This window comes from Schistocerca cancellata, chromosome 9 (genome assembly GCF_023864275.1).
Source record: "Schistocerca cancellata isolate TAMUIC-IGC-003103 chromosome 9, iqSchCanc2.1, whole genome shotgun sequence".
Taxonomy (NCBI): Eukaryota; Metazoa; Arthropoda; class Insecta; order Orthoptera; family Acrididae; genus Schistocerca; species Schistocerca cancellata.
In genome coordinates, this window is record NC_064634.1 from 121,508,496 (window position 1) to 121,533,774 (window position 25,279).

At 41.5% G+C, this 25,279-nt stretch overlaps 1 protein-coding gene across 1 annotated transcript in view; it reads right to left on the reverse strand.

The window, feature by feature from the left end:
- Nucleotides 1-25,279, reverse strand: part of LOC126101221 (odorant receptor 43a-like) — a 38,457-nt gene that overhangs the window by 4,823 nt on the left and 8,355 nt on the right. The window contains exons 2-3 of the mRNA XM_049911912.1: nucleotides 21,827-21,926; nucleotides 6,683-6,784 (exon numbers count right to left, since the gene is read on the reverse strand). Coding sequence (XP_049767869.1) covers nucleotides 6,683-6,784; nucleotides 21,827-21,926 — 202 coding nt within the window. The remainder of the gene's footprint in view (nucleotides 1-6,682; nucleotides 6,785-21,826; nucleotides 21,927-25,279) is intronic.

Below are 25,279 nucleotides of genomic sequence, written 5' to 3' on the forward strand. Positions count from 1 at the left end.
AAAAGTGGTGACTGGCGTATTGTGACGAGCCAGTAGCTCGGCCACCATCGACCAGACGTTTTCAATTGGTGAGAGACCTGGAGAATGTGCTGGCCAGGGCAGCAGTCGAACATTTCTGTATCCAGAAAGGCCCGCATAGGACCTGCAACATGCGGTCGTGCATTATCCTGCTGAAATGTAGTGTTTCGCAGGGATCGAATGAAGGGTAGAGCCACGGGTCGAAACACATCTGAAATGTAACGTCCATTGTTCAATGTGCCGTCAATGCGAACAAGAGGTGACCAGACGTGTAACCAATGGCACCCCATACCATCACGCCGGGTGATACGCTAGTACGGCGATGACGAATGCACGCTTCCAATGTGCGTTCACCGCGATGTCGCCAAACACGGATGCGACCATCCTGATGCTGTAAACGGAACCCGGATTCATCCGAAAATACGCCGTTTTGCCATTCGTGCACCTATGTTCGTCGTTGAGTATACCATCGCATGCGCTCCTGTCTGTGATGCAGCGTCAAGGATAGCCGCAGCCATGGTCTTCGAGCTGATAGTCCATGCTGCTGCAAACGTCATCGAACTGTTCGTGCAGATGGTTGTTGTCTTGCAAACGTCCCCATCTGTTGACTCAAGGATCTAGACGTGGCTGCACGATCCGTTACAGCCATGCGGATAAGATGCCTGTCATCTCGACTACTAGTGATACGAGGCCGTTGAGATCCAGCACGGCGTTCCCTCCTGAACCCGCCGATTCCATATTCTGCTACCAGTCATTGGAACTCGACCAACGCGACCATCAGTGTCGCGATACTATAAACCGCAATCGCGATAGGCTACAATCCGACCTTTATCAAAGTCGGAAACGTGATGGTACGCATTTCTCTTCCTTACACGAGACATCACAGAAACGTTTTACCCGGCAATGCCGGTCAACTGCTGTTTGTGTATGAGAAATGGGTTGGAAACGTTCCTCATGTCAGTACGTTGTTTATGTCGCCACCGGCACCAACCTTGTGTGAATGCTCTGAAAAGCTAATCATTTGCATATCACAATATCTTCTTCGTGTCGGTTAAATTTCTCGTCTGTAGCACGTCATCTTCGTGGTGTAGCAATTTTAATGGCCAGTAGTGTACTATAACAAATGCAGCAGATCCATCATACGACTATTTCATTTTCAATATTCACAATTATGTGCCATGATAGACATATAAGTTTCTAAAAGGATTAGGTGTGTCGATAAAATATCAGTTAAATATTTGCATAATTCTGAATTTCTTCTCATTACACAGCATATTAAATGCCGTCACCCAAGAACTTTGACTTTCAGGATTTCTTGTAACGTGGCCACATACACACATATTAATTTACACATATACTAAATTTTATATCCTTTGTCCCACCATGAAACATGTGTGGGGTGAATTGTGTGACTCAGTGATACAGATACCTGTGCCGTAGGTGCAAACACCAGGGAGGGTATCTTTTCAGAAGACAGACACAGGTGTAATTTCTAACAACAGCCATTTCAGTTGTTGCAGGGGCAACAATCTTGATAATTTATTGACTGGTTCGTCCTGATAGCACCAGCCAAAACGGCCTTCCTGTGCTGATACTGCGATGGGCAGAGGAAAACTACGGCCATAATTTTTCCTGGAGGCATGCAGATCTACTGCATGACTAAAACTTCACTAAAATTTATCTGAAGTAAAATAGTCCTCCATTCGGATCTTCGCGCGGAGGCTACTTGGGAAGAAATTGTCATCAGGAGAGACAAAACTGGTGTTCTACGGACTGAAGCGCGGAATGTCAGATCCCTTAATCAGGTAGATTGGTTAGAAAATTACAAAAGGGAATATTGAAGTTGTATATAATGGGAATCAGTGAAGCTTCGTGGCAGGAGAAACAAGATTTATGGTCAGGTGAATCCAGGGTTATAAATACAAAATCAAATAGCAGTAATGCTGTAGTATTTTTAATAACGAATAAGAAAATAGGAATGCGGTTTAAGCTGCTCTTAATAGCACAGTGAACGTATTATAGCAGCCAAGACACATATAGCCCACAACCACCGCGGCTATATGCCAACTACCAATTCAGATGTTGTAGAGACTGAAGAAATGAATAGTTAAGGGGGATGAAAATTTAACTGCGATTGGCGGATGAAATTCGATAGTAGACAAAGGAAAAGAAGGAAAAATAGCAAGTGAATACGGACTGTAGTAAAGGAATGATGCTAGAGACCGATGACCTCAGCAGTTTGGTCCCAGAAGACCTCCTCACAAATTTACAAAAAAAACTATGGAGGTAGCTGCCCGGTAGATAGAGCATAATTTAATCATCAATATCACTTGCTTTCAGAATCATGAAAGAAGCTTCTACACATGGAAGAGACCTGGAGACTCCGGTAAGTTTCAGACTGATTATATAACGGGAAGAGAGAGATTTCGGAAACAGACTTTAAATTGTAAGACATTTATAGGGGCAGATCAGAACTCTGAACACAATTTATTGATTATTAGCTATAGATTAAGACTGAATAAACAGCAAAAAGGTAAGAAACTAAGGAGGTGTGACTTGGATAAATTGAAAGAACGAGAGGTCTTTGAGAATTTCAGAGAGGGCATTTGGTAACAACTCATTAGAACCGGCGAAAGGAATACAGTAGATGGTCAATAGATATCTTTCAGGGATGAATTAGTAATGGACGCAGAGGGACAACTAGGTAAATAGACAAAGCCCATAAAAACCCTTCAGTTGGAAGGAGAAAAACTAAAATTACGGCAAATGAGGGGGCGTAAGGGAATAAAAACTAAAAAATGAGACTGACAAGAAGGGCAAAATGGCAACGCAGGAATGGCTAGAGGAAAAATGTAAGTATTTAGAAACGTAATCACTTGGGGGGAAAGATACATTAGAGAGCCTTTGAGGAAATAGGAGCAGCTGTATAAATATCAATCAGTTGGAGCTAAGCAAAGTGAGGACAGCTGAATGAATATTAGGAGGCCTGTACAAGGTGGACAGCGTATGGCTCTGAGCACTATGGGACTTAACATCTGAAGACATCAGTCCCCTAGAATTTAGAACTACTTATCCCTAACCAAACTAAGGGCATCACACACATCCATGCCTGAGGCACGATTCGAGGCTGCGAGCGTAGCGGTCACGCGGTTCCAGACTGATGCGTATAAATCCGCTAAGCCACACGGCAGGAGGGAGAGGGCGTAGATAAAGATGAGATGGGAGAATGATACTGCGAGAAAAATTTGACGGAGTACTGAAAGAACTAAGTTGAAACAAGCTCATGGTGTAGACGACATACCGTCACAAGTACTGATAGCCTTTCGAGCACCAAACAGAATTCTTCCATCTGATGTGCAAGACGAATTAGACAGGCGAAATACTCTCAACCTTAAAGAAAAAACGTAATATTTACAACTCCAAAGAAAGCATGTGCCACCAGTTGTGCATATTATAGAACTAACAGTTTAATAAGTCGTGCATGCAAAATACTAACCCAAATTCCTTGCAGGAGAATAAAAAACCGGTAGAAGGAGACCATAGGGAAGACCAGATTAGATACCGGACAAATGACCAAATACGGGAGGAAATACTGACCCTAAGACTTCTCTTAGAGAATAGTTTAACGAAAGGCAATCCAATGTTTATACACTGAAGCGTCAAAGGAACTGTTATAGGCACGTTTATTCAAATACAGAGCTATATAAACAGGCAGAACACGGCGTTGCCGTCGGCAACGCATATATAGGACAAAAACTGTCACGCGCAGTTGTTAAACGGTTACTGCTGATACAATGCCAGCGTATCATGATTTAAGTGAGTTTTAAAGGGGTGTTATAGTAACCACACGAGCGACGGGACACAACATGTGCGAGACAGCGATGAAGTGGCGATTTCCGGTACGCCCATTTAACGAGTGTACCACGAATGTCAAGAATCCGCTAAAACATCAAGTCTTCAACATCGCTGCGGCCGGAGAAAGGTCCTGCAAGAACGGGACCAACGACAACTAAACAGAATCGTTCAACTTGACAGAAGTGAAGTCCTTCCGCAAACTGCTGCAGATTTCACTGGGGACTTTGGTGGTATACATTTGGCCAATGCAATTCCGTCTTGCCCGTAGAAATGTGCGCGCAGATTAGTATATAACATACCCAAGCTATAAGTTGTATAATTGTAATATCTGTAAACTGGAACAATTCCTGCAATCGCTGTGATGTCGAGTGATAATGTTTAAAATAAATAGATAATCAATTGTCATCAATCTTTAACATACCTTAAAAATCACAAAGAAGTCAAGTTAAAGGAATTCTTTTAAAATAAAGCATATAGAATGCAGGGACCCACACATCAGCGTGTGAGCCCTCCAGCCCCTTGCCTAGTATCGTACAGAAAGGGCACGCTGTCTAGGTAGCGCTCTCAAGCTCCCCTCCCCAGTTATCCGTTGCGCAATTTTCATTCAGGGCTTGACGACATCAGCTTTCATCTGGTGACCCTAGGCAAGGAGGTTTGACGGTAATCTTTCAACCTTTTCGCATGAATCACTGGAGTGCAAATGAAAGGTCGGCCTAAGCATTGCCCTTTTGTACTTTGTGTACGCGATACTCCCTTACCCCTATATGTGTATCGCTATCCCATGACTTTTGTCAACGCAGTATACAGTAGCTTTCAGAGCATGTACCAAGTGATTGTAATCAAACTGACGATGTTTCGAGTGCTGTACGTTGGTTACCAGATCGTGTCATTTATCGTTTTGCTCTGAAACGTAAAATTTCTGAGCCAGAAATGTGTTTTATACTAAGCAATTGAACATAAAGGACCATGAGCATAGATGATGATATTTGTGCAACAGAAGAGCACCACTGCTACCACGTCTACTACAAGTAAAGTCTAGTGTTGTATTTATTTGCATGGACCAGCAAGGAACTTAAAATGTAAATAATAATTGATATAATTCGATCTTTACATCGAGAACGATGATTCGTTCCCAATCTCTTACATGGATAGCCGGCCGCGGTGGCCGAGCGGCTCTAGGCGCTTCAGTCCGGAACCACGCGAATGCTACGGTCGCAGGTTCGAATCCTGCATCGGGCATGGATGTGTGTGATGTCCTTAGGTTAGTTAGGTTTAAGTAGTTCTAAGTTCTACGGGACTGATGACTTCCGATGTTAAGTCCCATAGTGCTCAGAGCCATTTGAACCATTTTTCTTACATGGATAGGTTGCTATGCCCAGTGATGCAATAAATCTGAATATCAAATTACTAATGAACTACAGAATCAGTACGGTGTTGAAAGCATTTATTGACTTTTGTGGAGCTAGAAATCTCTCGAGTGTTTCGTTAGTCGTCGGTACGAAATGCTTCAAATGCCCGATAAAAGAGAATAGTTACAGTACTGCAAAAGAACTAGCGAAGAAAAAAGGTCTAGGTAATTCTTCAATTTTCCTTCCGGTCAAAAACTTTACTCAATATTAAAGTAACAGAAAAGCTTATATTTGTGGTTGTCGGAAGTATTTGCTGACCATTAGCGTTCAATGGCCTTCTCATTTATTCTTCATTTTGTTGGTTTGTAATAGTGCTTTTATCCTTGCGTTTTCATTTGCGTATGTATCTTTATTGCAGCTGTTTTCAAGTAGAAGTTCCGTGCCCAATTAGTAGATAGAAACGTATGTGAGTCCCCCACCTTAGGTTAAGCCAGTAGTTCTATAATTATCCCCGTGAAATTATTCATGAAGTGTAGTAACCTTTTTAAACATGTTCGTGTTCTTATGAATACAACTTAGGAAAACCATAAGAGATTCAGGGCTCCCACGTTTTACTTACGCTCTACGTAACGCTATGAAGCATGTGACCCAAATGAAAGCATATAGTAACCATATCACTTAGCATAGCAGTTTAAAAATCACTTCTATTTTACTCTATTTCTATAGTAAGTTGCTGAAGCAACCTCATGTTAAAATTAACTGTGCTTCTCCCTTATTAAGTGGTACTGTGTAGTGAACATTACATTTCCTACTTTAATACAGATAGTGTTCATTAGCTGGAGTCAGTTTGTGGCGAAAAGATTTAAAACTTTTATTTTTGTTGCTCATGGATAGTTATCTTAGCAAGACTTACTAGAATGTGCTATTGATTCTCGCCCAATTTAGTAAACACTTTGTGTCCCAGGTAGAGTCACATGCAACAGTTAATTATCTTGATTAATAATATTATATATACTCAGGATCAGTTTGTCTAATTAGGCAGGCGATGGTCTTTCTTTTAACCTCTGATGATCCGTTCCATTTACATGAATACCAAATTACTTTACGATTTTATTTGCACTGATTCGATCACTTTTAAATTAACTGCGGCTCAGTACCAAAATAGAATTTTTCCGTTAACGAAACTTACTCCGATTCCTTTACATCAGCACACGTTAACGGTCAACTTCAATTAATTTGAGTAACATTATCGGGAGGTTCCTCACGCGAAAATAATCGTTAGCGTTATACGTTGCACGATTTTCTGTCAGCAAGGAGTTTCACACAATCATGCTTTATCAGAGTCAGAAATTAGATCCACCTACGTTTGCAAATGTTATGATCAGGACTGAACAGCTATCTCATATTAATAGAGCTTTTTTTTTTTGTTTTTCTACGCTGAACCTTGATCGAACACTTACCTGCTCCATGAGATCGTGAGCTCCCCAGCAGTACAAGAAAACTTGAGCACCCGGTGTTGGCAGGAATCCCACACATCTGAAGGCAGCGTTGCTGTCTGCACTCTGCAAAACGACAAGAGTAGGGAGAATGAATGTGCAGGTGGCAATGAGCAACATGATAGTTGTAAGAAAACACAGGACATGACACGAACTATAACATGATTTCAAACGATCTCAAACCCTGACTTTTGGGGCCAATGCTCTTGCCGACTTAGCTTCCTATGTAAGTGCAATGCCCTGTCCTTACAGTTTCAGATCTGATGTGACATTACGAACAGCGAGTCTGCTAAGTATTGTATGAGTTTGCAAAGTGTTTGATGAAGCGATCTGTGGCTGGCAGGTTGCATAGTGTGGCCGGACAAGGTGAGTCAGACTGAAGGCTGGGAAGAGCGGCCGGACCGGACAGTCATGGCAAGGACTGGCGCAGGTCAGGTGTAGAGATGGGGGATCCGCTCTTGAACTAATTCATAGAGTTGAATCTTTCAAAGGAGTGAACAATCAGTGATTCAGAAAAAAAACGGTAGCTCCACGGCAGAGAGAGAGAGAGAGAGAGAGAGAGATGGAGCATATCAGCAGCGCCTCTGCTGGTCAGAGCACAGTGCACGCCACACAACACAGCCAGCGCCGACCTCTGCCCTGCTTCTACCTTGGCTGCCTGCATTGTGCAGTGCCCCATTGGATTTTGTGTTTCACATATGCCGTGCCGCCTCTGTGCGTCGTCTGCCACGCGCAGTGTCTGGCGCAGCTTAACTTCGCATCGCACTCTGTCGGCGATAGTTTCAGTCGCATGTCATGCCCTCTGGGCAGTTGATGCGAGCGACAGGACAGAGAGCCACCTAGGAACTACTTGCAACAACTTGCTCGCAAGGGAACGGACGATTTGTCTCAGAGCGGGTGAGTTCACCGCTCTCCCCACCCACGGAACTTGCCCGCTCAACGCTCACCCCACCGTCTCGACTCTAGCCAGAGTGTTGAGCAAAGCGACTCAGGTGTCACTCTGGTCTCTGCGGTCTCAGCTCACGCAGTAATACAGCTCGCGGCTCGACCTGCTCGACTCAGCGCCTCTGCGTCGGAGTTTGTCCCTACTGGATATTGTTCTTCGTAGTAATACCGCTATGTACTGTATATTACATTATTATGTTATGTATACATCAATTGTTTTTATTTTATTTTTATTTGTTTAAACTGATTAGATTAGGTTCCTGATGACTCCTCTTACTATAGGATTTTTATTATGGACACTCGAATTTACGCTTTAATTACGAGCGAACCGATAAACGTATTGCAAAATGTGGTACACCAATATTTTCCTTGTTTTATTCTGCGTAAGGCTATATGCAGCACTTTCGTTTTACAGTCAAATTTATGTTTTTTTTTTTCTTATTCTGGTACGGATTTTGCGATTTTAGGTGTCTTTGGAAGGAAACGTTCACTTTAAAAATATATGGCTTGGGATGTATTTGTATGAGGTTAATGAAATTTTAATACATTATAGCCAAATATATTTTTAATGTAAATCTCAAGTTACAACATTTTCCGATCACCCAAAAAACCACGATAGTGCAAAATAAATCAATAATCAAAAACTTTGTCATATCGTGGAAATTTCAATAAACAATACAAAATTCTTACTCATTATCTGTGTTTTTTCAAAATAGGATCAAAGAAGATCAAAATACAGGTATATTACTGGAATAAACCAAGTTTAAAGGGCAATGTGCCTTCCATTTATTTTCTATTGTAAATGAGTGGTGAGTCATGAAAAAGAGCTAATTCATTTCAGGGAGTGAACAGTTCTGATCCAATCTCTGAAAAGAACAGTTTTGCCCATCTCTAGTCAGGTGCTGGGGAGGGGGGGTGGGTATGTAATAGTGAGTCGGTGATTTGGAAATCCGGGGGACGTGGGAACTCAAGCGGCATGCCCTCTGAGCGAATAAACTGACCAAAAGACTGTCAATGGAAACATGATATAGTCACTGGAAGCAGCAAAACTGCATTCTGCAGTGCGACATAAAATCTAAAAGCAGTGCCTCATTCGCTACTGTGAGGCGAGTTCACTAAAGTTATAACTATTTTTATAAAGTTATTATTAACAAAGTTTTTAACATCTGGAAAAGCGTTCCGCCCATAGGCAGGTTTTCACATGATAACTCTCTACGCTCTCCTGTCTTCTGTCATCTTCTTCAATCCCGTATAATTTCAGCTTCCTGTGATGTCATCCATCATTTTGTACGTCCTCCATTCTCTAAATATCCTCCCACCACCTAGACTTTCCAAGCCATCGTTAGCAACCACTCCCAGTTCAACGAATGTTTCATCAAGTTCTTCCTCCTTTTTCTTATAACCTACAGTTACGTTTACTTCTCTCAGGAACCATTTCCAACATTCTTTGGGTAGTCGCTCATTCCCTCCAGCTTATTGTCACCACTCTCCTCCACATCCCCACCTCCAGTTCTTCTAGTTATTTTCATCATCTCAGTTTATGCCCCATGCAGGATGCCACACTCCAGGCGAAACACTTGCCAAGTCTTTTCGTCAGACTTTCTTTAGTTAGGCATAATTCGCTATAAAAATGAGAGTTTTCTCTTCCTGATGTCACCTCAGGTATTCAGTGATCGTACTTCGAAGACATTCAATTGCTCTAACTTAGTTAATATTAACTTGTGCTATTTTAATATTTGTCAGACTCTTTCCTTTGCCGGTCACCATACTCTTTTGTTTTGGCTATATTGATTTTTATTCCACATTCACGCAAGCTTCATTCAGATCTCCTCGCATTTTATTTAGAGTTCATTAATTTTCTGCCACTAAAACAGTTGTTGTTGTTGTGGTCTTCAGTCCTGAGACTGGTTTGATGCAGCTCTCCATGCTACTCTATCCTGTGCAAGCTTCTTCATCTCCCAGTACCTACTGCAACCTACATCCTTCTGAATCTGCTTAGTGTATTGATCTCTTGGTCTCCCTCTACGATTTTTACCCTCCACGCTGCCCTCCAATGCTAAAATTGTGATCCCTCGATGCCTCAGAACATGTCCTACCAACCGATCCCTTCTTCTAGTCAAGTTGTGCCACAAACTTCTCTTCTCCCCAATCCTATTCAATACCTCCTCATTTGTTACGTGATCTACCCACCTTATCTTCAGCATTCTTCTGTAGCACCACATTTCGAAAGCTTCTATTCTCTTCTTGTCCAAACTAGTTATCGTCCATGTCTCACTTCCATACATGGCTACACTCCATACAAATACTTTCAGAAACGACTTCCTGACACCTAAATCTATATTCGATGTTAACAAATTTCTCTTCTTCAGAAACGCTTTCCTTGCCATTGCCAGTCTACATTTTATATCCTCTCTACTTCGACCATCATCGGTTATTTTACTCCCTAAATAGCAAAACTCCTTTACTACTTTAAGTGTCTCATTTCCTAATCTAATTCCCTCAGCATCACCTGACTTAATTTGACTACATTCCATTATCCTCGTTTTGCTTTTGTTGATGTTCATCTTATATCCTCCTTTCAAGTCACTGTCCATTCCGTTCAACTGCTCTTCCAAGTCCTTTGCTGTCTCTGACAGAATTACAATGTCATCGGCTAACCTCAAAGTTTTTACTTCTTCTCCATGAATTTTAATACCTACTCCGAATTTTTTTTGTTTCCTTTACTGCTTGCTCAATATACAGATTGAACAACATCGGGGAGAGGCTACAACCCTGTCTTACTCCCTTCCCAACCACTGGTTCCCTTTCATGTCCCTCGACTCTTATAACTGCCATCTGGTTTCTGTACAAATTGTAAATAGCCTTTCGCTCCCTGTATTTTACCCCTGCCACCTTCAGAATTTGAAAGAGAGTATTCCAGTCAACATTGTCAAAAGCTTTCTCTAAGTCTACAAATGCTAGAAACGTAGGTTTGCCTTTTCTTAATCTTTCTTCTAAGATAAGTCGTAAGGTCAGTATTGCCTCACGTGTTCCAACATTTCTACGGAATCCAAACTGATCTTCCCCGAGGTCGGCTTCTACCAGTTTTTCCATTCGTCTGTAAAGAATTCGCGTTAGTATTTTGCAGCTGTGACTTATTAAACTGATTGTTCGGTAATTTTCACATCTGTCAACGCCTGCTTTCTTTGGGATTGGAATTATTATATTCTTCTTGAAGTTTGAGGGTATTTCGCCTGTCTCATACATCGTGCTCACCAGATGGTAGAGTTTTGTCATGACTGGCTCTCCCGAGGCCATCAGTAGTTCTAATGGAATGTTGTCTACTCCCGGGGCCTTGTTTTGACTCAGGTCTTACAGTGCTCTGTCAAACTCTTCACGCAGTATCTTATCTCCCATTTCATCTTCATCTACATTATCTTCCATTTCCATAATATTGTCCTCAAGTACATCGCCCTTGTATAAACCCTCTATATACTCCTTCCACCTTTCTGCTTTCCCTTCATTGCTTAGAACTGGGTTGCCGTCTGAGCTCTTGATATTCATACAAGTGGTTCTCTTCTCTCCAAAGGTCTCTTTAATTTTCCTGTAGGCAGTATCTATCTTACCCCTAGTGAGACAAGCCTCTACATCCTTACATTTGTCCTCTAGCCATCCCCGCTTAGCCATTTTGCACTTCCTGTCGATTTCATTTTTGAGACGTTTGTATTCCTTTTCGCCTGCTTCATTTACTGCATTTTTATATTTTCTCCTTTCATCAATTAAATTCAATATTTCTTCTGTTACCCAAGGATTTCTATTAGCCCGCGTCTTTTTACCTACTTGATCGTCTGCTGCCTTCACCACTTCATCCCTCAGAGCTACCCATTCTTCTTCTACTGTATGTCTTTCCCCCATTCCTGTCAATTGTTCCCTAATGCTCTCCCTGAAACTCTCTACAACCTCTGGTTCTTTCAGTTTATCCAGGTCCCATCTCCTTAAATTCCCACCTTTTTGCAGTTTCTTCAGTTTCAATCTGCAGTTCATAACCAATAGATTGTGGTCAGAATCTACATCTGCCCCAGGAAATGTCTTACAATTTAAAACCTGGTTCCTAAATCTCTGTCTTACCATTATATAATCTATCTGAAACCTGTCAGTATCTCCAGGCTTCTTCCATGTATCCAGCCTCCTTTCATGATTCTTGAACCAAGTGTTAGCTATGATTAAGTTATGCTCTGTGCAGAATTCTACAAGGCGGCTTCCTCTTTCATTCCTTCCCCCCAATCCATATTCATCTACTATGTTTCCTTCTCTCCCTTTTCCTACTGACGAATTCCAGTCACCCATGACTATTAAATTTTCGTCTCCCTTCACTACCTGAATAATTTCTTTAATCTCGTCATACATTTCATCTATTTCTTCATCATCTGCAGAGCTAGTTGGCATATAAACTTGTACTACTGTAGTAGGCATGGGCTTTGTGTCTATCTTGGCCACAATAATGCGTTCACTATGCTGTTTGTAGTAGCTTACCCGCACTCCTATTTTTTATTCATTATTAAACCTACTCCTGCATTACCCCTATTTGATTTTGTATTTATAACCCTGTAATCACCTGACCAAAAGTCTTGTTCCTCCTGCCACCGAACTTCACTAATTCCCACTATATCTAACTTTAACCTATCCATTTCCCTTTTCAAATTTTCTAACCTACCTGCACGATTAAGGGATCTGACATTCCACGCTCCGATCCGTAGAACTCCAGTTTTCTTTCTCCTGATAACGACGTCCTCCTGAGTAGTCCCCGCCCGGAGATCCGAATAGGGGACTATTTTACCTCCGGAATATTTTACCCAAGAGGACGCCATCATCATTTAATCATACAGTAGAGCTGCATGTCCTCGGGAAAAATTACGGCTGTAGTTTCCCCTTGCTTTCAGCCGTTCGCAGTACCAGCACAGCAAGGCCGTTTTGGTTAATGTTACAAGGCCAGATCAGTCAATCATCCCGACTGTTGCCCCTGCAACTACTGAAAAGGCTGCTGCCCCTCTTCAGGAACCACATGTTTGTCTGGCCTCTCAACAGATACCCCTCCGTTGTGGTTGCACCTACGGTACGGCTATCTGTATCGCTGAGGCACGCAAGCCTCCCCACCAACGGCAAGGTCCATGGTTCATGGGGGGGGGACTAAAACAGTATGATCAGGAAATGTAATAAACTCTATTCGCTTTCCACCAACGCACATTACTCTTTTTACATCTAAGCTTCTCGTAATAATCTCTTCCAGGTACAAGCTTAACAAGCAACAACCTTTCCTAACGTCCCTTCCAATCCTGCTTTCTTCCGTCATTTCCAATCCTCATACTTGGTTTCCATCGTATATATAAATTCTGTACCAATCGTCTTTTCTTCCAATCCATTCCTTTCCTTTTCAAAATATCCATCAGCTTATTACATTGAACTCTGTCGAAAACTTTTTCTAAACCAATAAAAATAGCATAAATTTCGCTATCTTTCTAAATGCATCCTATTTGAAACTATAACCGTTTATAAAAATTATAATTAATGATACAATTACGCAATGTATGCGTGTGATACGCCATTTTGAAGCCTTGGATGAACAAGTTTCTATTGTTGCTAAACAAATAAACAATTACTTATAAACTATTTAGTCTTGAGTTGGCAAAAGGTGCGTTAACCGGGATTAATCCATATGTACACAACTGATTATCGCCAGCATGCGAGTCCCATCCTATTATCCGCTTCAATACACATATTTGTTTAGTGACACTGTGATATTTCGATAATATTATACATGTAATAATCTCATTTGACTAACGTAGGACTTTAACGCCAAAGTGTGTAAATATGTTATATTGACCAGCTTTGGCTGCAGCTCCTGAAATGATGTGACCGAGGCTTTGAATAGGCAAGAGAGACAAGATTAGATGACTTTTGTAGTTGGATTGGCAAAGTTTTTTGACGATATTGTGCAACCACGGAGCCGCTTGGACTTATGTGAGCTATTTCGGACTTATTTCGCTGTCCACCAGTTCGTGAGAAATTATACAGCGACGAAACAATGCATTATGACCACCTGTTTAATAACGTGTTTTTCCACTTTTAAAACACAGTACAACAGGAGCCACCTGTTTAATAGCGTGTTGTTCCACTTTTAAAACACAGTACAACAGATATTTTGCTTGGCATGGATTCTACAAGTCCTTCACAGGATTCTAAAAGTATGTGGCACCATAGCCCTATTCACGGGTCAAGCAATTTCCACAAATTACGGGATAGTGGTTTACGGACATGCAGCTGGTGCCCGATATGTCTTCCAGTGGGAGCAGATCAGGCACATTTGCTGGCCAAGATATTAATGTGATTTCGCTGTAGTGCCCCTAAAACCACTGTAGCACTACTCCGACCTTGCAACACGGACCGTGAACCTGATGGAAGATATCATCGCCGCAAGAGCAGACTTCGAGCATGAAGCGATGCATGTGATCCGCAGTATTGTTCACGTAATTTACTGCTGTCATTCGATTACCAAAAAAGATCCTATGGAAGCCCAACTCAATGTATGCCATAGCATAATTCTGCCTTCACCAGCTTGCATCTATCGCTCGGTGCATGTCTTGCGCAGCCATTCGCCTCGATGACGACGTTTAAGGACCCAACTATCGACCTGGTGTAACGATAAATGCGATTCATACGACAGGCGGACACGTCTCTATTGAACCACGGTGAAAACTCATTGACGCTGTGCCTACTGCAATCATAACTGACGATGTCGTTGGGTCGACACAGGAACACGTAGGGGTCATGTTCAACAATGTCCTTTGAACGGTGCGCTCCGAAACACTTGTGCCTCCACCAGTACTCTGTTGTCAGACCTGCCACAGATCTCTGCGTACCCTGGACTCAGCAGTGGGGGATCCTCTGATATCTATGTTTTGTTATGAGACGTGTTCGTCCAATTCCATACGGACTACTCGTTACTTCACCATCTTTCAACCAGTTTCCATTGATGCTCATGACAGCAGTAAGATAACAGGCCGCGAGCTTCGTCGTTTCTGAAATTCTAGTATCCAGCCACAGGGCCATAACAGTGTGTCCTTTGTCAAAACCGCTTATGTCAGTGGATTTCTACATTTGCCGCCTGTATCTTCGCTGTAATCATTTCCCATTCGTCTCGCTTCCGCCTACATCATTTCTTTACTGCGTCTCGAGCCCGCAACACCACTAGTGGGCAGTGGTCATAATGCAATAATTTGGAACTCAGAATGTTATCAGAGATATTTCCCAACTGCAGCAAATATTTCACCATTTAAAGACGTGTATGCATGTGTTTAACTGTGGAATTTCACTGTTAGTTTTGGTGATTCTTTTTTTATCGTCTCCCAGCATTTAGACCGCACTTGCTGCTAACTGCGAATGCTTTGCTTGCCATAAAAGTTCAGTAAACCTGTTGTACCTTAAACAAGTGTTGTGTTCGATTAACAATCGACGTGAGGCCACCGTTCGAATTTACTTGTGCGCTTTGTTTAAGTAAAAGTATAATCAAATATTAAACTAACCGTTGTAGGCTACATTACTATCCCAGAGGATTATTTAATACATTGGACTTTAATGTTCATTAGGTCTTTATTATTTATTTAATTATTCGCGATCATCTACGTTAGTATATGTGCTTCATAAGTGATCCACTTTCTCTCTGCTGGTTAGATAGCAGCTAATTGATATTGATTAGGGACTAATCACATTTACACCGAAGTTACAGATTCATGCCATATCATCATAATGTTGTGTCGGACCTCCTTTCACCCGCGTAGTGCAGCATCTTGACGCGGCAAGGACTCACCAAATCGTTGTATGCCCCTGCAGAATTGCTGAGTTCTGCTGCCTCTATAGCTGTCCGTAATTACGGGAGAGGCAATTCTGACGTTACGGCTAATAATGGAAGCAAGGCCAAAGAAAATCAAGACACTTTCATAGGATTTGTCGACCTGGAAAAAGCGTTCGACAATATAAAATGGTGCAAGCTGTTCGAGATTCTGAAAAAAGTAGGGGTAAGCTATAGGGAGAGACGGGTCATATACAATATGTACGACAACCAAGAGGGGATAATAAGAGTGGACAATCAAGAACGAAGTGCTCGTATTAAGAAGGGTGTAAGACAAGGCTGTAGCCTTTCGCCCCTACTCTTCAATCTGTACATCGAGGAAGCAATGATGGAAATAAAAGAAAGGTTCAGGAGTGGAATTAAAATACAAGGTGAAAGGATATCAATGATACGATTCGCTGATGACATTGCTATCCTGAGTGAAAGTGAAGAAGAATTAAATGATCTGCTGAACGGAATGAACAGTGTAATGAGTACACATAATGGTTTGAGAGTAAATCGGAGAAAGACGAAGGTAATGAGAAGTAGAAGAAATGAGAACAGCGAGATACTTAACATCAGGATTGATGGTCACGAAGTCAATGAAGTTAAGGAATTCTGCTACCTAGGCAGTAAAATAACCAATGACGGACGGACCAAGGAGGACATCAAAAGCAGACTCGTTATGGCAAAAAAGGCATTTCTGGCCAAGAGAAGTCTACTAATATCAAATACCGGCCTTAATTTGAGGAAGAAATTTCTGAGGATGTATGTCTGGAGTACAGCATTGTATGGTAGTGAAACATGGACTGTGGGAAAACCGGAACAGAAGAGAATCGAAGCATTTGAGATGTGGTGCTATAGACGAATGTTGAGAATTAGGTGGACTGATAAGGTAAGGAATGAGGAGGTTATACGCAGAATCGGAGAGGAAAGGAATATGTGGAAAACACTGATAAGGAGAAGGGACAGGATGACAGGACATCTGCTAAGACATGAGGGAATGACTTCCATGGTACTAGAGGGAGCTGTAGAGGGAAAAAACTGTAGAGCAAGACAGAGATTGGAATACGTCAAGCAAATAATTGAGGACGTAGGTTGCAAGTGCTACTCTGAGATGAAGAGGTTAGCACAGGAAAGGAATTCGTGGCGGGCCGCATCAAACCAGTCAGTAGACTGATGACCAAACAAAAAAAAAAAAAAAAATTTACGAAAGTGTTGCCGGTGCTGAATATTTGCGCGAGCTAACCGCCACATTGTGTGCCATAAATGTTCGACGGAATTCATGTCGGGCGATCTGGGTAGTCGAATCATGTGCCGAAACTCTCCAGAATGTGCTTCAAACCAATGGCGAACATGTGACCGATGACATGGCGCATTGTTATCTGTAAAAATGTCATCGTTGTTTGGGGACAGAAAGTTCTTGAATAGCTGCAGATGGTCTCCAGGAAGCCGAACACAGTTATTTAGTCAGTGAACAGTTCAATTGGTCCAGAGAAACCCCTGCATTCCATGTAAACACAACGCGCATTATGGAGCCATCACTAGCTCGCAAAGTGACTTGCTGACAACTTGCGTCCATGGCTTTGTGGGGTCCGCACCAGACTCGAATCCTTCCATCAGCTCTTACCAGTTGAAATCGGGACTCATCTGACCATACCACGATTTTCCCGGCGCCTAGGGTCCAACCGGCATTATCACGACCTAGGAGAGGCGCTGCAGTCAATCTCGTGCTGTTAGAAAACGCACACGCATCGGTCGTTGCTGCCATAGCGCATTAGTGTCAAATTTTGCCGCACTGAACTAACTGATACGTTCGTGATGTCTCCCAAATTTATTTCTGCGGTTATTTCACGCAGTGTTGATTGTCTGTTAGAACTGACATCGCTGAGCAAACGCCGTTGCTGTGGGTCGTTAAGTGACGGCCGTCGGCCACTGTCTTGTCCGTGACAGAGGGTGAGAAGTAATGCCTGATATTTGGTATTCTCTGAACACTCTTGACACAGTGCATATTGGAATATTGAATTCGCTACCGATTTCCGAAATGAAATGTCCCATACGCATAGATCCAACTGCCATTCCGCGTTCAGAGTCTGGTAACGGCTGTCGTACAACCATAATCACGTCGGATGGCTTTTCACATGATTCACCTGAGTACAAATGACAGCTCCGCCAATGCACTGCCCTTTTATAGAATGTGTGTGTGATGCTTCTACCAACCGTATATTTGCATAGAGCCATCTCATGGCTTTCATCACCTCAGTGTGTTGAATGCTGGACTACACTTCAAAGTGACACAAATTCATGACTATTTTTCAACATACTTGTTCACCATGTCCCTGTAAACAATAGTTGGAGATTGCTACCAATCGCTCTATCCTCTACTTTTGAAATACTTTCCCTGATCACGGAGCCATTTGAGAATTGCTGTGTGAAGATACTCGTCAGAAAATCTCCTTCCCCCAAAATGTTGTTTCATCTTGACGAGATGATAGAAATTGCGTGCTGCGATGTCTCCACTGTTAGTATCACCCATGTCTGTGAGTCTACAATGAATCTGTTGGTAACATGTCACGACGGTTGGGCGCCACATTGCATTTGTTCCATGTACGGCTGGACCATCACTGTAAATCTGTGTGAAATTTAGACGTTTCACTCCTAACAATCATCCTGCCCTGCATACTTCATCTCTTTAGTATGTCTTCGGTTGTTGCGCCATGTTCCTGGCACGCTGCGGTGCACCTATTAACCGTACAGCTGGGGAATGAGATCTGCAGGACACCAGGAACATGTGCCGTCTTCTGACAACGCATCATTCTAGTTAGCGTCTGACGACACGTGTAACTTACTTTATCACGTCCCTACGTAAATATTTGGATTTGACATCTATTCCTTCATGTGTATTCCATAGGTCGGTGATGGGACCTGGTTGTTTAATAGTCTTCCTGTAAGGGATTTCCGGGAAAACTACATCTTTTTAAGACATATCTTTCGTCGTCAAAAACTTAATAAAGCCACTGTCCGCGAAGACTAGGCTCTACTGGGCCTTTTACTCGCCATTCTCGACGAACACGTGCCACGACATACTGCCTGAAGATTCCGTCGTCTTCTATGCGATAATTTTAATACAAAAACACAGATGTTTCCAATAATAAGCTACGTATGTCACAACATTGGTCACCGGCATCTTTTTCTGTTATCTTGAAATGTTTAACAGAGCTCTTCGCGAAATGTACATATTTTGTGGAATTATTATCAGATGCCAAATTTACCTTCGTGTATTTTTTGTCAAGCAAGCAATAACCAGTCAGGAAACGAGTTTAAGCTCAGGTCCTTGACCAGCGTCTACATGCCGCTGTCAACAAATCGCTTTAAAACATTATTTATTCAAACGAAAGTAGTGACGATAAGGTTGAAATGTACTATTGAAAGGAAGGTGGAACTATCACTGATATTTAATGGCTTTGTAAAGCGATATTACCTTCTAACAGAAGGAACAACTCCTACAACAAAGCACGAAAACAGCAGATATTTTGTACGACGACAAAAATAGGTTCTACGAATCAATAGTCAATTGTTATAAAACGTAACAAGTAGTAACTGCAGAGTATGGAAATGAGTCTTGGAAACAGTAAATATAGAAATAACAAAAGATGCACTCTATAGAAGGAAGACATCTAAGACATTGTAAAAGACTTATAAAAGAACGTAAAACTGGAAATGTTAAATTTCTGTGCCGTCAGTGATCAAAATATGAATTTCCGAGATAAAAGGAAAAATGTACGTCATGGCACACGGCGCCCTTAAGCGCCAAAGGTAATTTAAGTGCACAATACACACTGAAATGCCAAAGAAACAGACACACCTGCCAAATATCGTGTAGCGCCCCCCCCCCCCCCCCACCCACCCCCGCGAGCACGCAGAAGCGCCACAACACGGCGTAATACGGGCTCGACTAATGTCTGAAGTAGTGCTGAGGGAATCGAAACCACGAATCCTGCAGAGCTGTCCACAAATCCGTAAGGGTACGAGGGGGTTGAGATCTCTTCTGAACAGCACGTTACAACGCATCCCGGAAATGCTCAATAATGTTAATGTCTGGGGAGTTTGGTGGCCAGCGGAATTGTTTAAGCTCAGAAGAGTGTTCGTGCACGCACTCTGTAGCACTTCTGGACTTGTGGTGTGTCGTATTGTCCTGCTGAAATTGCCCAACTCCGGCGGAATGCAAAACGGACATGAATGGATGCAGCTGATCAGACAGGATGCATACGTACGTGTCACCGGTCAGAGGATCCGGGGCCCCATATTATTCCAACTGCACACGGCCAACACAATTACAAAATTCAAGAGGCTATCTTCATACCCGTACAAGTCCATCCGATCGATGCAGTTTGAAACGAGACTCATCCGACCAGGCAAAATCTTTCCCGCCATCAACAGACCTATGTCGGTTTTGACTGGCCCAGGCGAAGCGTAAAGCTTTGTGTCGTGCAGTTGTCAAGGTACAAGAGCAGGCCTTCCGGAACCAACAAACTTGTGGTATAGTACATGAAAGAGAAAATGGAAATTATTTCTGACCCTTTTAGAAAATTATCGCATCCTTTTTTGAGCCTCTATTTTTGGATAAAACGCAACAATGTTGTTACTTTAATCCTTGGTCTTCATTCATCGTAGAAACGAACTTTCAGGTCGTATTTAAAATTTCACCTAAGGATTTATAACTCTGATATTTCTGCGAACGTCTTAGAATTCGCATATCTGTATGAAGTGCCTTGGGTTCGTATTTTAAGCTTTACCAAAAATTCAGTGTTGATACTTGTCGGTTTCTTCCACCTACGACAGAAATCAGTAAGAAATACTTCGTTAGACATAGAATAATACATACTCTTACAGGCATGAATTTGTACATCATGTCTGGAGAATATTAAAACCAGGACTAGTATAGACGAACTGCATGTAAGTATTTAACAAAGAATGAAATGAGCAACAAACTTAACAGCTAATAAGCACAAAATGTACGCTGAGTTTTTATGAGACTTAGTGAGATTTATTTGGTATCTATCGTGCTGTACTCGCTATATTTGTTGTTGAACGGTCGCTTAAAGGTTTTTGTAACATTTCAATAAAACAACTGACGCAAACTGTGTCAGATTCATCCTCCAATTCTATTCGTGCGGTCCGAATGACTTAACCAAATTGTGGTGTGTATTATAATTTGTCCTATAATGTATAAATAACTTTTCAAAACAGAATGAAAGAACGAAGCTACAAATGACGATAACGCTGATTACTTTGAGGTGAAAGTCTAGTACTGCTGTCCAGTTTTGTGTCTAGACATGAATAAAGTTAGACCTAATGAAGATGTAGCTGTGGAAACGGACAGCAAGATGAATTTGTCTGGTTGCAGATGATACTGTTTGTGCATGCTGACTCAGACCTACAGAAGCTGAATTACCTATTTCGAAACATAGTGCCCATCGTTGACATCCTAAAGTACAAGTACTTTACTATCAGGTCGAAAATTAAACGAAAAAATAAAACAACATTTTACTCACGATGACTGTTCTCGCACAGCAGTGCTGTTCATTCAGTTAGCTGTCGAAATACAGTAAGCGTTCCCTAATTTCTTTTACCATGTAATGCGGCTACAGTCTCAAATATTATACCGCTAGAAATGTTACCTCTGAAGAGCAGCGTAATAGAATGTTTGTTTCTGCCACACATAATTAAACTGAGAATAACTTAGCACAGATGTATATATTTAGGTTTGTGCAACAGTAAAACAATCAACAAACACTTGACGTTTCAAATTATGGGTATATAAGTGGAAAGTTCGTGAAATACATAAATTTTTGTCTCCTTCCCATTATAATACTACTGTCCGTTTATCGATGGTTGTTAATGCCGAAAAAGCTTTTAATGGACTACAGTATTTGTTTTTAAAGCGGAAGAACAATCCATCATTGTCGTCACTACTGCTTGAATGCCATCAGTCGCAGAATATTTTCGCAAGGCCAACAGAAGGTTAAATTTATATTTATATATGTTTATGTTTATATATGTTATATTTCGATATCCATTTAAATCAACATAGGTTGCTCATGTAACTAATAAAAGCAATTTTTTGGTTCTTTCGTTATACTAATACTATTGGCAATGGCAGCAAGTGACATGGGCGTTCATCAATTAATCCTCCTTAAGAATATTGTGAGCGGGGTCGTATTGTTTTATCTGTAACTGTCTTGAAAGAATGATAGCTTGCATATACACTGGACACGTATGGAAAACAGGGTTCTTACATATGTGGCCTGGAACAGTGTGACGCAAGCGATCAGGACACTAAAGACAACCTGCGTCATGGCAATTGGATCCATCGCCTTCCCGACGAACTTCAGGTACCTGCAAACAGAATTCCTATATTCATAACATATAGTTATATGCGTCCACTGAATCGAATACATATTTGCATATAACTAGGGAAAATAGCTCAGATGGAAAGAGCACAACACTAATTTCATTAGGATAAATAATACTGTCGGACAGAAATCGTAATTTACAACATTATACATCAACGTGGTCTGAATGACATAAACGGAAAGATAGAACATTAGGAAATAACATACTGAGATGCTAATGAAAGACATGCATTACCAGTATGATACGAACATATAAAAATGGCCGGACAAAACAATAAAATTCAACTGTCGTAAAGCTTTACTCAAAGGATAAAATGCAGTCCGTTTGTGATGTGGGTAAATACGGGAATGAAACCCATAAGCTAATAAGATACGGTCCTTCAGCATCCTCAAAAATGTGAACTATTGAAATCTAATTCAAATTGTGTAGTGAAAGGCTGCTCACGAGATGCTAAACAATAATCTTCCTTTTTTCCCTTTCGTTATTTCCAAGATACGATATTCACAGGCTTGAAACGAAGCACGTGTTTGCTTTACACCGTTCTGAATTCACACAGTCAGGGATCATATACATCTCACGAAATCTAATCTCTAATAAGGTGTAATATATATGATCGATAGTGTAAAGGTCACTTAAGTCATATTTCTCCCTATTGAAGCTACAATAAACATAAAAGTTTGTCAGATGAAGATCTTTCCTATGTTATATTTCCCTGCATTCATCACAGTATTCATAAAGGAGCTGTGCATTATCTGATCTTAAATTCTTAAATCAAATTAAGCACGTTTCGAATTTGACGCACCACCGTATTTCATACGGACGTTAGATGATTTATAAATATTGTGGAAGCTTATTGTATCACCATTCGCGATGGCACTCTGTTCTCGTCAGTTAATTCAGTATCAAAAGAAGCGGATCTCCGCATCTATTTCTGGACAACACACCTGTTATTCGTTCCTTTGTTTAAATTAGGGTTCACCATTTTAAATTTATACGCACTTGAATATCGTCAAGAGTCACCAAATCAAATTTCTTGCGCGGCAAATAATCTTGCGTGAATGAAAACGAGCACAGCTCATTTCCGTTTTCAAAAACGGGGAAGAACGGATGCACAGAATTACAGTTTGATACCGACAACGTTCGTCTGTCGCAAGATCTTAGAGTATGTATTAAGCTCGAGTATTATGATGTTCCGCTCAATAATCACCACGGGTTCAGAAAAAACGACGCATCTGCAACACATCTTACTTCACTAATAGCGTGGTATCTTGAAAATATTAGATGCAGGTGAACAGCCAGGTCCTGAGTCCTTGAGTTCCAAAAGTTGCTCGATACTGTACCACAATGTAGGCTAAAACCAGGACACTAACATATCGGACGTTGTCACACATGTTTTAGTGGCTCGACTTTGATTAACGGACCGAAAGGGTTATACTATACGGTGAATTTGCAACGGAAGTGAAAGGAACATTGGGTGTGGCCCAAGAAAGTGTTACAGAACCATTAATGTTTTGCATGCACATAAACAATTTTCCAAATATTTGTTCATCGTTTGGTTTTGCTGCTCTTGTAGTGATCGTGTTTGCAGATAAAGTTACTGTATATAATGTTCTCCTGTTGTAGGACGCAGAATAGAGAAAAAGTTTGGATACGGTACATCTGCAGACAAATTCAGCAAGACAAGCATATATGAGTTTACATCCAACACTTGTCAGTCAGCGTGCATGAGGCAATCATACAGGAACTTTAAAATGAGATACTCAGGAAACCTCAGAGCTGAGAAGTAACATCTCCCATAGCACATTTTCTGGCCACCAAACAGCTCACAAGCATCACCCAACTAAAATATCAGGGGCAATCAAAATGTTTCCATTCAAAGGCCGTAAGTCGAGAATCAGTATGCCAGACAGGCAAAATCGCCTTGAGCGTTTAGGCAATCATGCCATCGACGCCACTGGTTGAAGTCAGCCGTTTAGTAAAACAATGTGTCTTGCTGCATGAAGAAGTCCGGAATTGCCTGCTGTATATCTTCGTGCGACAGGAATCGTCGATACTTCAAGGACTTTTCCAAGCGACCGAAGGTGTGATAGTCGCATGCGTGGAGATCGTGCGTATAGGACGGGTTTTCGAGTGTCTCCCATTTGAGTTGGCGTAATTTCTACTGACCTCTGAGATCAGCCGGCGTCTTGTGTCGAACCGCGACCAGAAACGAAGTTGGCGCATAATTCCACAACGGTGGGTTTAAACAGACATGCTGCTCCACGCATTACTCATTCTCTGATGAATATTTATCGGTGTTGGTTCTTCTGCACCTATACAATAACAGCTCATTAGTTATGTTTGGAAGTATTTGGTAACAACGTCCTCATAGTGTACGTTTCTGCATTTACTGCACGCTTGTCCGAAAGGCAACACGAACGCCACACTGATGCCTTCCTATATATGGGTGCTTATGTACCCGCATGAAAGTCGCGCTGTGTTGCATATACACTGCAGCAACGCCCTCGATCGAAAGCTTTTTGATCGCCCCTTACAGAATCAGTTTCAAAAATACTAAAGTCAAGCCACAACCTGTACCATAATCATACAATAGAAGGAAGTTACCACATATCGATAGGATTAGCAGAAACGTAGCAGTACGCTATGCAGTGGCACACTATTTTACATGTTAATGGAACTTAACAGAAAGAAGGACACGAACAACTAAACTCTAAAGACATACACACACACACACACACACACACACACACACACACACACACAGAGAGAGAGAGAGAGAGAGAGAGAGAGGAGGATGGGGGGAGCAAAGAAGGGAGAGGAAGGGAGCCTACTGGGGCTGGGCGCACAAAGGTAACATTAACACATTGTTTTGGTAAAACTAAAAATTATTTGTAACAAACGAAATTCCGCAAGATATATGTAGATTCTGCGTGTGTTTCTCATCCGCTTATGGCAACAGAGATGAAAAAGCATTTCCGAAAGCCAAATGTAAGTAATTGCACATCTAATCGCGAAATATTTTCGCACAAAGAAATTATGTTCAGCTATGAAACGATGTATTAACTCCCCCACGAAATTCACACTAACATCTTTCAGTATCGGATGATATGCTGCTAGTATCTCGTAACATATCCTGTCGTGGTAAACACTATAACGTAAAATACGAAGCTAATGGTAACAACAGTCCAAAACTGTTATTAGGCGCAATTTTCATATTTTAAGTACCGCTTAAAACATGCTCACATTTTACATGCATGAATAATAAAAACCGACTGACGATGGCAAAAAGGAACTGAAACATGCTTGGGTCTACATGGAAAAACAGGATTTCGCGT